Below are 13,297 nucleotides of genomic sequence, written 5' to 3'. Positions count from 1 at the left end.
AGCTGTCAGCACAGAGCCCGACGCAGGGCTTGAACTCATGGACCCCGAGATCATGACCTGAGCCGAAGTCAGCCGCTTAACCGACTGAGCCACCCAGGCGCCCCTCATGGATTATTTTTAATTACAAAAGGGACAATATATTTTTCTAATGGAGGGATCTGGCAGTTACCATTTAATTAAATCATCAAACTAAGTAGCACCACCCACAGGGTACACAGTGTCACTTGTATAGTATTTTTGCCAGATATTTAACCTGAATGTAATCATGAAGAAATAATCAGAATAAGGAATATCCTTAAAGATGGGTAAGACTACTCAAAAAAGTCAATAAAATAGGAGTTTATTTTTTCTCTTTATTTTTTTATATTTTTTAAATGTTTGTTTATTTTTAAGAGAGAGACAGATTGCAAGTGGGGGAGGGGCAGAGAGAGAGAGAGGGAGACACAGAATCTGAAACAGGTTCCAGGCTCTGAGCTGTCAGCACAGAGCCCGACCTGGGGCTCAAACCCACAAACTGCGAGATTATGATCTGAGCTGAAGTCCGACACTTTAACTGACTGAGCCACCCAGCAGCCCATCAAAAAAGTCAATATTATAAAAAACAAAAGGAAGGAAATACAAAAGGGATAATACAACTAAAGATAATGTGAAAATTTTTCTTTGGATCTTGGATCAAAGTGGAAAGAGGGAACATTTTTACTACAGTTGGATAAATATGGACTACATATTAGATAAATTAATATTAATTGTCTTAGATATAATGATGGTATTGCGATGATGGTAAGACTATCCTTACTGCTGTAGTATTTAGGGGTGAAGGGTCATGACCTCTGTAGCTTCCTTTATGATAGTTCTCAAAAAAAAATGTACGTGTGTATTTTATGTGTTTACCCATAAAGTGAGAGAAAGCATATGAGGCAAAATGTTAACAACAAGTAGATGAACCTAGCAAAGGGTGTGCAGGTATTCATGAACTAGTCTTTCAAATTGTAGATTTCAAATATTTAAAAGTAAATAGTTGGTGGGGGGGCGGTTAAATCCAATTTTCTAGACAATGATAACATCTGGAGCATAAGAATTTACTTCCACTTTTCCTTCCCTTACATCAAACCCAACAAAAATAATTTTAAAAAATACTAACACCTGATATATGAGTATTTTTTAAATAATCCTAAATAAAACAACAGCAACTTCAATTGGTACTTTATTACAATAAACTTTATCCCAGGATCGTTAACCTGTTATTAAGTCTATTACAATAACAATTTTTTTTTTCAACGTTTATTTATTTTTGGGACAGAGAGAGACAGAGCATGAACGGGGGAGGGGCAGAGAGAGAGGGAGACACAGAATCGGAAACAGGCTCCAGGCTCTGAGCCATCAGCCCAGAGCCCGACGCGGGGCTCGAACTCACGGACCGTGAGATCTTGACCTGGCTGAAGTCGGACGCTTAACCGACTGCGCCACCCAGGCGCCCCAATAACAATTTAACAATATTAAATTTCTTATTTTAGCTCTTTCAATCCATAAGTTAAAGGAGAAGGAATAGTACAAAATAAGGTTGGTGTGTGAAATTCTCAGTAAAGAACAAGATGATAATTTGTATTAATATAGTATTTGAGTTTTTTTCTAGACATTCCAAAAATCCTGGCTTTGCCACTTAGTAGCTGTGTAACTTTGGGCATGCCTCCATTTCATTCACTGTAAGATGGTCTAATAATTACTTACTTTCTAGAATTTTTGTATTAAATGAGTTAACATGTGAAAAGTACTGAGAATATTGCCTGGCACACAGATACAATTTAGTTATTTCTAGAAAATGAAATAAAAATAAGATAAAATTTTGGAATGACAAAAAGTAAATGATCATTATTTATGGATAATAGGTTGGTCCACCTAGAAAATGTGAAGTGAATCAACCAAAAGTTCTCAGAACCGGTAAACACTTAATGGGAAGAGAGTAACTATAAGACATTTGTATAGGTCATAAGATGTTCTGGTAATAACTAGGTAGGATCATCAGGAAAAACTTGCTTTTGTAAGTTTATAAGTACCCAAGGAATAATAAAATTTAAAAGGAATATGAGGGACTGTACAACAAAAACTTCTTAGTCGTACATAAAAAGTATCTCACAGTATATGGAGAACGATAACATCTGTTTGTTTACTTTGGTTTTTTTACACGTTTTTAACGGCGCATTGTAAGAATGCCATTTTCTCTTAAATTATTATATAATTTGAACTTGATTCCAATTCACATTTTGTGTTCAGCCAGAAGTATTGATGAGCAGGAGATTCCCAGAACGTTTACACTCAAAGTATAATGAGGGAGTGCTTGCCATGTCCTTTGTTGAAATGTTACACACCTGTACTAATTTTGGTATTGGTGCAGCAAAGTAGACAAACCAGTAACAAATGCAGATCCAGAAAACTGACCCAAGTGTATACATAAATTTCTAATATGACAAAGGTGGCATTTTTTAATCAATAGGTAAAGATTAAATTATTTGTTAAATGGTTTTGGGATAATAGGCAAATATTTTGGCAGGAAAAGTTTGATTCCTATATTACATCATATACTAAAGTTAATTCCAGGGCGAATTGAGAATTTTAGTGTTAAAAATGAAACCCTGGGAGCGCCTGGGTGGCTCAGTCGGTTGAGCGTCTGACTTCAGGTCAGGTCGTGATCTAGCGGTCTGTGAGTTCAAGCCCCACTTCGGGCTTTGTGCTGACAGCTCAGAGCCTGGAGCCTGCTTCGGATTCTGTGTGTGTCTCTCTCTCTGCCCCTCCCCCGCTCATGCTCTGTCTCTCTCTGTCTCTCAAAAATGAATAAACATTAAAAAAAAAATTAAAAAAAAAAAAGAAACCCTGTTAAGTACTAACAAGAAATATAAAATATTTTTATAATATTTTATTATATATGTGTATATTTAAATTTAAATTTGTATTTATTTATAGTAAAATTTATTTGTTAAATTATTAAAATTTATTTATTAAATTTATTTATATTTAAATATATTTTAAAATATTTGCAATATTTTTATGTTTTATATAAAAGAAAAAAGCTTTATAATCATACACCAAAAGTGAAAACTATAAGGTAGAAAATGCATCAATAGAATTACATAGAAATTAAGAATTTCTGTTAAATTGAAATACTTCTATAAATAAAATTGAAAGTAAATAAAGGAACACCTGAGGGGGCGCCTAGGTGGCTCAGTTGGTTAAGCGTCCGACTCCTGATTTCTGTGCTGGTCATGATCTCGTGGTTGGTCAGGCTCCTCGCTGGGCATGGAGCCTGCTTAAGATTCTCTCTCTCTCTCCCTGTCTCCAATCCTTCCCCACTTAGGCTCCCTCTTTCTCTCAAAAAAAATTTTTAAAAGTTGGGGGCACCTGGTGGCTCAGTCAGTTGAGCATCCCACTCGGATTTCAGCTCAGGTCCTGATTCTCAGTGTTCAGGGGATCAAACCCCACGTCAGACTGCCCTCTTCTGCCCCTCTCTGCCACTCGTATGCTCACTCACTCTCATTCTCTCTCTCTCTCTCAAATAAAAAAAATAAATAATCAACAATAAATATTTGTGACATTAGAGACAATCCTGTAAATCAAAAGGAAAGATTTATGTTAAAGCGAAATAAAATAAGAGGTATGAACGGTATTATCCATATTTAGAGGGGAAAAGACCTATGAATAGCAACCAAACTAGAGGATATACTCAAAAATGTTAATTAACAGTATTATCTACTTAGATTAATACATATTTTTTCTTGCTTTTCTGTATTATAAATTTTCAACAAGGAACATCTGTTAATTTCATGGTCACAAATAAAACTTTAAATAAATTTTATGTTCTGTATTTGGAAAAATATTACGTGATGTCTAGCTTTCTGAACAGAGGAGTGATAATCAGTTGTTATGTTTCCATAAGCCTTGGACCAGTGGAATCCATTTTCAGGATAGTTAAAACTTGAAGATAGAGCTTATGGTCACAGAAGTAGGAGACAGGTTCAAGAGTGTATTCTCATGTTTTTTATTTCCTTTTGCTGTTCTAAGGAGAATTATTAGACAATAAATAGTACTTTCTTGGTCTATTTTGTTTTGATTACAGACTAGAAGCAGCCAAAGATGATTATCGTATACGCTGTGAAGAGTTAGAAAAGGAAATCTCTGAACTCCGGCAACAGAATGATGAACTAACCACTTTGGCAGATGATGCTCAGTCTTTAAAAGATGAAATAGATGTTCTTAGGTAAACAGTTTTCCCATGTTTGTGACCTCTCAGGCCTGTCATCACCCAGAACAGCTCTGCCACTTATGTTATAAACTCTAGGATCTCTGAGCATAGCAGGGTATTTAACTGGGTTCAGATTCCAGTGCTATCATTTATTTAACCTCTCATGTAACCATTTTCTCATCTGTAAAATGGAGATAATACACCTCCCACCTCAGATTTAGATGCAGAACTAAGTAAGTTTTTATTTCTAAATCTTTGGAACAGCATATGTCAAGTAAGTGCTGTATAAATGTTTGTTAAATAGAAACTAGTCTCCGACCATCACTAAATACTTGTGTAGCTCTGGAGCTTTTCTTATTATGACTCCTTTTCTTTAATTTCAAGTCCTCTGCTCACTCAGTCTTCCTCTTTCTCGGATACTGTCACACCCCAGGAGGCATCATTTCCTTGCTGGACCAGTTTACCTGCACCTCGACTCACTTAGAGAACTAAGTGCCTTCACTCTCTGCCACCTCAATTTGCCACCATTCCACTTGTATAATCTATCTTCTGTCGGATCATTCCAGCCATTTACACTTTTGCTCTTTGAATACTGAGAATGAATAGAGAAAATCACATAGTGATACAGTTTTGTCCTACTACAAAGCCATGATCTTTACTCTTCCTTGGGCTCTTACCTGTGGTCCACCATTCTGCTGCTCATGATAGAGAGCTCTGTCTCCCATTTCTCTCATAGCTAGCACCTATTTCCATAACTCTTTTTACCTGGACACCCACCCCCCCCCCCACCCCCCCCACCTCTCAATGCTTTAGTCTCAGTAGATGACATTGTCTCCTACTGCATCAAGGAAAAACCATGAGCTGTGGGGACTCTCCATGCCCTGTACTTCCTGCACCTCTAACTGCCCTGCATTCCCACCTATCTTTTCATTTTTGTTTTTAGAATGTAGACTTGTCATTCTTTCTCATGTCCAGTGCTGATTCCTTCTTCAGTGCTCTGGGTCTCAATACTTCTTGCTTACACAAGGACTGTGTTCCATCTGTTATCATTTCTCTTTGCATTTGGATCTCCCACTTTAGCATATATTTATATGTTTAGGTCTCTCATCTTAGAAAAAAGACTTACTCCTCTCTCCTTCCCTCCAGAACAAATTTAGATTACACAAGGTAAAATTTACATTCTCTCCTTGACTCCTTAAAATGTGCCCTCTCCTACCCCCACTGCTGCACAGAAATGGCTGTTCCTTTGGTCACTAATGTCATTCTAATTGCCAAATCATTTGGACACTGCACAATTTATTTTGCTTCTTTGCTACATGTCACTGTGCTGGCTACCCCCCTACACACACCCCACCACCACCACTTGCTTTCCTGAAATTATATGACATTCTCCATTACAAGTTTTGCTGTAATTTTGGTCATATTTTTTAGCCTGAACAAAACATTAATCTAGAGTCACCTTTGGTCTTACAACTTCATTTGAATGTGTTCTTTTCTGGCAGTCCCTCTTGGTTTAGCACTATTAAAACAGCTTTACAACTCTGGATGTGTTTCTGATTTCTGATTTCCCATCTCATTCTAGACATTCTTCTGATAAAGTGTCTAAACTAGAAGGCCAAGTGGAATCATATAAAAAGAAGCTAGAAGATCTTGGTGATTTGAGGCGTCAGGTTAAACTCTTAGAAGAAAAGAATACTATGTATATGCAGAACACTGTCAGTCTAGAGGAAGAGTTAAGAAAAGCCAATGCAGCTCGAAGTCAACTTGAGACATATAAGAGACAGGTAAAAAGAATAGTAACAAAGTTTCTTAATGATGTTTTCAAGCAAGCTTTCCATTATAATACTGTGGCTTACCAAAAATCCACTGACTTTTGTTTTCACAGTATTCTGTTTTTTACCTATGGAAACTTCGTTCTTTTTTTCTTACTAAGTTCTTAATTTTAATTCCAGTGTAGCTAACATTAAAACTTAGTTCTTATCCAGAGGTTACCAACTAGTCTCTATAGCAAATCTTTTTATTGTTTTTTATTTTTAAGTTATTATGTAATACTTAAGAAATACACAAAAGTAAAAGAATAATATAAGTATCTATGCTTAAAAAAATAAAACATACTCTTACCCTCTTCATTATAGTAACCACTATGCTGTTTTGTAGTTTTCTTTCCCGTGCATCTCTTTATTCTTTTGGTGCATATATATTTACTCACGTATGTGTATATGTATGTACGTATGTATATATATGTGTGTGTGTGTGTGTGTGTGTGTGTGTGTGTGTGTGTGTGTGTGTATATAATGTGTAACATTTTTGACATGTTTCAGAACTATATAAATGATATAGTAAAAAGACTTCTGTGATTTACTTTGCTCAGTATATTTGTGAAATTTGTTTATGTTGACAGGTATAGCTTTATTCGTTTCATATGTACTGCTATACAGTATCCTGTTGAGTCACGAAACCACAGTTTATCCATTTTCCTATTGAAGGACAACATAGGATGTTTCAACATTTCTTTTAATTACAAGAAATATCACAATGAATAGTATTGAATATGTCCTCTTCTATACATGTGTGAAAGTTTTACAGCTATAAGGAATTTCTTCCTAGAGTATCTTCATTTAATGAGATACTGCTAAATTGCTCTTCAAAATGATTATATTACTAACCAGAAGTTTGTATGAATCCCTGTTGTTCCACATCATCACCAACACATAGTATTGTCATACTTGAAATTTTGCCAGTTGGTTGAATATGAAATCGTGTCGCCTCATGATTATACTTTGCATTACCCTAATTACAAATATATTTACTGATTACATTTCTTTTGTGAATTGCCCATTTTTAATCTTCTATTCATTTTTAAAATTGTGTTATTTCTTGCTGATTTCTGAAAGTTCTTTATATGGTCTTGCTATTAATCTTTTGTCAATTACACTTGCTATTTTTATTTCCTACCATTCTGTGACCTTTCTCTTTATCTTTTTGGAGATTAACTTTAAATATCTTTTTATGATATTGTCTTAAATATTTTGTCTTTTGTCTTAAATAATTTCCTACATAAAGATGTAAGACTAACCTCTGTTTTCTTAACAAAGATTTAAAGTTAGTTTTGTGCACAATTAGTTCTTTAAATCACACATAATTAATTTTTGTGTAGGATGCTAGATTAAGGATCCATTTGAATACTTCATTGTCTGTGTAGGCAACCAGTCAACGTAGTGGCATTTATTTAGTAGTCCGTTTCTTCCACAATGACCTGCAAGTCCATCTTATCACATACCTAGTTTCCATCTTAAATGTGAGTTTGTTTCTGGGTACTCTCTTCTGTTTCATTGGTTTATATGTCTATTCTGACACAATACCCCACTGTCTTATTATTTATAAATTTTTAGTAATTTAATATTTGATAATACACCTTGTTCTTTTTCAAAACTGTCTCTTAGAACTTTTCCTTACCTAAATACCCAAAACTTTTGGGAATTATAATTGCATTGACTCTTGTTGGTTAATTTGGGGAGAATTGACATCTTTATGACAATGAATGTTCCTATTTGATCAATATATCTTTCCATTTATTTAGATCTTCAGTGTCTTTCAGTTTTGTAATTTTCTTTAAATGTCATGCACATATTACATTTACTCTTAGGTACCTTGTTCAGATTTTATAACTGCAATTAGCAAAAGAAAGGATACCATTTTCAGTTTGTTGTTTATTTATGCAATTGAAACCGATGTTTATGTCATTTTACAACCATGCCAGATTCTCATATTACTTCTAGTAATGTCTGCAGTATCTCTTGTCAGAAGTCATATAAAATACAAATAAAATAGTTTTGTTTCTCTTTTTCTATTCCATACCATTTTTTTCCTTCTCAGTCAGCATGTTTGACCTGTAATACAACTCAGAATAGAAGTAATCATATTAGGCAACCATTTCTTGTTGATTTTATACAGAATGCTTTAAATGTTTTGCCAGTGTATTAGCATATATTGTTCAGGGTGTCTATTTTAAATGGATATTAAACGTAATCAGCTCCTTTTCCTGCACTATTGAGATACTCCTATTCTGCTCTTCCTTTCTATTAATGTTGATGAATTATATTAATGGATTGTCTCTGCTTAAGCTATCCTTGCATTCCTGAATCAAAACTCATTTAGTCACTGCAGATTTATTGGTTTCACATCATTAGATTTGCTTTGTTCATTTTATTTAGAATATTTTGCCTCTATGATTCACTTGAAGGTTTCTATCTCATACTTTCCTTATCTGATTTTGGCATCAAAACTATACTAGCTTAAAATGAGTTGGAGAAGATTTAGTAGAACAGCTCTGTGCACCATGAATACTGGCAAGTTTTTTGCTGGGTATATTTCTCTTTATTTTTTAAATTTATTTTTTAATGTTTATTTTTTGAGAGACAGAGAGCGTGAGCAGGGGAGGGGCAGAGAGAGAGGGGGACACAGAATCTGAAGCATGCTCCGGGCTCTGAGCTGCCAGCACAGAGCCCAATGTGGGGCTTGAACTCAAACCATGAGATCATGACCTGAACTGAAGTCAGACACTCAACCGTCTGAGCCACCCAGGCGCCCCCTGGGTATATTTCTTCCCAACATTTTATTACTCAATTTTCAACATACACTAAAGTTGAAAGAATTAGTTAACTTGAATGTGGACTGAGAAACTACCCAAAATAAATGTAGCCCAAAGAAACTATATGTGACATTAAAAGATGTTAAATTAAAATCAGATGATCCAATTAGAGTTCCAGAAAAGAGAACAGCAAGAAATATAAAAAGATGTTATTTGAGGAAAAGGATGCATGAACATTGTTTTAGAACTAATGAAGGACATCAGAGGTAGTATTTACAGTGAATAACAAACTAAATAAGGAATCTACAACTAGAAATATTGCAGTGAAATTCTGTAATACACTAATTCTCTCCACCTATTTCTGATCTGGAGCTTAATACACTTTGTTTTTCAATGATAATATTTTTCTTTCCAAAAGTTCTTTGAGTGTTCTTTCAAACCTGCCTGATCATCTTCCTTTCTTAATTTAGATTTCCATCTTTATTTTCTTTAAGTATTAAACCTACTATTTTATAACTAATAGTTCCAATCTGAAATCCTTTCAGGTCTTATTCTACTAGTTTGTTGTTAGTGTTGTTAATGTTAATGGTGTTCATGGTGGCTTCTTTATGGCCTTTGCTCTTTCATTTGGCTCCTCTTTATCTTCAGGAATACTAGGAGGTTTTGGTTGATGTTGTATTCTTCCAAACAATGTTTTGTGTATGCCAGATTTGTCACAGCACTACCAACCAGGACAACTTTAAATTAATTGCCTGGGTTAGGATTTGCTGGATAAAGCCTGTGGTAAAAATGGAAACACAAATCTACATGTTAGTAGGCCATAGTTACAAACTTTCAAGTTATACTTGTTTAAACCCAGAGCACTCACTTTATGACAGGCAAGCTTCCTTACTGATTTTTTCCAGCTAATGGATTTTTTCTTAACCTACCTGTTTACTGACTCAGTACCTTTAGAGCCCAAGATGGTTAAACAACTGGTCTTCCTTTACATTCAAAGCTCTAGTTTCCTGGTATTAGCAGTTGGTGCTTCGTGGAAACTGTAGCTTCCCTACAGACTTCCTACTCATTTCAGGCCCTGAAGCTTTCTCTTACTTTCTTGTAAGCACAGCTGTGCAATCGGGTTTTTTGTTCCCTAGCATTTCTTTTGCTTTGTGCTGAGTTTCAGACCCCTCTGTTATGTGTAGTACAGGAAATGAAAGTCTATACTGTACATTCTTTGTAATTTTGTACATTGCTACTTTGGAGAATTAGATTTTAGAACCCATAATGTCTGAGCAGATTTTTGTTACTTGTTCTCTCTGTTGGGTTAGGCTGCTATATTGTACACTTTTTTTTTTCTTTTTGATATTTGTTGCTGGAGGGGGTAGTTTTCATAGCTCTGTGGAAGAAAATAGTGATAATTTCCAATGTTTCAAATTTTAAAAATTAATGGTACCTTTCTGTATCAGGTAGTAGAACTACAAAATAGATTATCTGAAGAATCGAAGAAAGCAGATAAATTAGATTTTGAATATAAGCGGCTAAAAGAAAAAGTTGACAGTCTTCAAAAAGAAAAAGATGTGAGTATATATGTATTAGGCACTTTGGTTTTGAACACTGCTAAAATTAAGACAATGACATTTAATTCATATTTGGACTATAATAATTCCTTCTATTTATAAATTTAAAAATTAGAGATCCTATTTGTTTTTAAATTATAGAAGATTTACATTTGTGTTTCAGAAATAAATGTAAAATAAAAGATTAAAAGAATGTTTTTACTTCCACTCTAATTTCTTTTGTATACTTTTATGTTTTCTACCACTTTTGTTTCTCATACATTGTTCTGCTCATGACTTTCTATAAATTTGAATAGCTTTTCTCTTTTCTGTATAATTGAGAGGATACAATTCTTTTTGTTGTTGTTCATCATATCTTGAATCTTTTAAAAATATTTTTACTTTGTCATGGTTGATGAATATTTAGTCTTAGCTCTTTGATCTTTTTATGTCTCATGAAAAGAATGTTATATAATGTACTTTATATAATGTACTGGAGTAAACAGTTTTCTTTCTTATGTTTAACTGTGTATAACATATTGCCTTGCAAATAGTAGATATTTAATATTGTTAAATATTAAATTTGTTGTAATTTTGTCCTTTTATGATCTTTCTATGGAAAATCAAAACATGAAACATGTCCACGTTCCCTACTGTTCATCACTCTCTTAGGTAAGGCAAAGACCACTGATGAATAAATTCATAAAACGTAAAGCTAACTTTCCTTATTTTTGATGTCCCTCCAGAGGTTAAGAACAGAAAGGGATTCTCTGAAGGAAACCATTGAAGAGCTTCGTTGTGTACAGGCACAAGAAGGACAGCTCACAACTCAAGGTAAAAACATTTCAGTAGCTCAAGCAAGATCATTTATTTTTTACAGTATGAGTAGAAATTTTTGATTCATTTTAAGATGCCTGCACCAGTGGATGAAAATGAAAAACTGGTGAAGAGGCATGAAGTTGATATAAACTGTTACCCAGATTTTGTGGCAAATAGGCTATAGTTAATAAGACCAGATTTACTTGGCTTATTTTGTATTTTAATTATATGTAAATATTTGAATTTTATTAGATCAAAAGCATAAACATTTGTTAAATCATCTGTGTTAATAAACCTGGAAAATTCTATTCTGGAAAGTTTCTTATGACCTCTTTTAAAAGTCAGTCAGTGGTTTTTTTTTTTCACCTGAGATGTGAGGTGGATATCAATGCATTACAGGACTTCTGTACAAAGTAGAACTCTGCTCTTCTCACAGGGAAAGAGCAGCACTTAGCTCGAAGTTAGTCCCTTCCACTTTTGTCGTCATGCTGGCAGATGTGGAGCCTGAACGGTGACTTGTACAGCTTCAGTTTGTTCACCCCTGTTCCAGTAACCTGCCCTTGGCTTTTCAGTTACCCAAAACTGGAATTCTTCCTCTCCTCTGACTACAACCTCCTTTTTCTCCTCCTCATTCCTTCTGCCTACCGCATTTCACCTTTAACCCCCTCTCTGTTGTTCCTAAAAAAAATTTTTTTTTAATGTTTACTTATTTTTGAGACAATGCGAGAGACAGAGTGCAAGCAGACAGAGGGAGACACAGAATCTGAAGCGGGCTCCAGGCTCTGAGCTGTCAGCCCAGAACCCAATGCGGGGCTCGAACTCACGAACCGTGAGATCACGACCTGAGCCGAAGTCGGACACTTAACTGACTGAGCCACTCAGGCGCCCCCCCCCCGTCTGTGGTTTCTATTTCTGTTGATCAGCTCTCTTCTGGCCTCATTTTCCAGCTTACACAGCCCACCTCACAGCCATTTAACTGTGTTCTGATCACCACCATCTTTTCTTAATGGTGAAAGCTTGTCAAACACCAGTTCAGATTGCCTAAAGTTTTTTTTCTCTGTTCCAAATTAACCAGGGCCAGCTAAAGACAGTTATATATCTTTATCTTTTTTTTTCCTTTTTTAAATTAAGGTATAATTAACATAACATTGTATTAGTTTCAAGTGTACAACCTAATGATTCGATATTGGTATTTATTGTGAAATGATCACCACACGAAGTCTAACATTCGTCAACATACACAGTTACAAAATTTGTTTTCTTGTGATTAGAACTTTTAACTTATTCTCAACAACTTTCAGTATGCAATATAGTGTTATTAACTATAGTCACCACGCTATACATTATATCTGTGTGACTTATTTATTTTATATCTGGAAGTTTGTACCTTTTGACCCATTTTGCCCACCCCCTCATATGTCACCTCTGGCGATCACCAATCTGTTCTCTGTAGCTGTGGCTTGTTTTTTTTGTATTTTTTATTTTGTTTTGTTTTGTTTTTAGATTCCACATATAAATGAAATCACACAATATTGGTCTTTCTGTGTCTGAGTTATTCACTTAGCTTATTGCTCTCAAGATGCATCATATCACAAATGGCAAGATTTCCTTCTTATGGAGTTCATATGTACATATGTGTGTGTGTATGTATGTATGTATATATATATATGTATATATATATATATATATATATATAATCTCACAATTCGTTTATATATCAATTGATGGAAACTTAAGCTGCTTCCATGTCTTAACTATTGTAAATAATGAGGGCACAGGTATCTTTTCAAGTTAGTATTTTCATTTTCTGTGATTAAATTCTCAGAAGAGGAATTGCTGGATCATATGGTAGTTTTATTTTTAATTTATGTTTTCCACAATGGCTTCACCAACTTACATTCCACCAACAGTGCACAAGGGTTCACTTTTCTCCACATTCTCATCAACGCTTGTTATCTCTTGTCCTTTTGACTGGTGTGAGGTGATAGCTCATGTGGTCTTGATTTGCATTTCCCTCCTGATGAGTGATGTTCAGCATCTTTTCATGTACCTGTTGGCCATCTGGATGTCTTCCTCAGAGAAATGTCTATTCAGATCCTCTGCTCATTTCTTAAT

At 34.7% G+C, this 13,297-nt stretch overlaps 1 protein-coding gene across 3 annotated transcripts in view; it reads left to right on the top strand.

Moving 5' to 3' along the window:
• Positions 1–13,297, top strand: part of HOOK3 (hook microtubule tethering protein 3) — a 109,713-nt gene that overhangs the window by 50,853 nt on the left and 45,563 nt on the right. For all 3 annotated transcript variants that reach the window (XM_040444987.1, XM_040445069.1, XM_040445149.1), the window contains exons 10-13: positions 4,109–4,249; positions 5,817–6,018; positions 10,274–10,384; positions 11,110–11,197. In XM_040444987.1, coding sequence (XP_040300921.1) covers positions 4,109–4,249; positions 5,817–6,018; positions 10,274–10,384; positions 11,110–11,197 — 542 coding nt within the window. The remainder of the gene's footprint in view (positions 1–4,108; positions 4,250–5,816; positions 6,019–10,273; positions 10,385–11,109; positions 11,198–13,297) is intronic.

Source organism: Herpailurus yagouaroundi, unplaced genomic scaffold (assembly GCF_014898765.1).
Source record: "Herpailurus yagouaroundi ecotype Mexico unplaced genomic scaffold, PumYag 28, whole genome shotgun sequence".
NCBI classification, from domain to species: Eukaryota; Metazoa; Chordata; class Mammalia; order Carnivora; family Felidae; genus Herpailurus; species Herpailurus yagouaroundi.
Note: the sequence above shows the minus strand (reverse complement) of the source record. Positions and strands in the feature narration are given on the sequence as shown.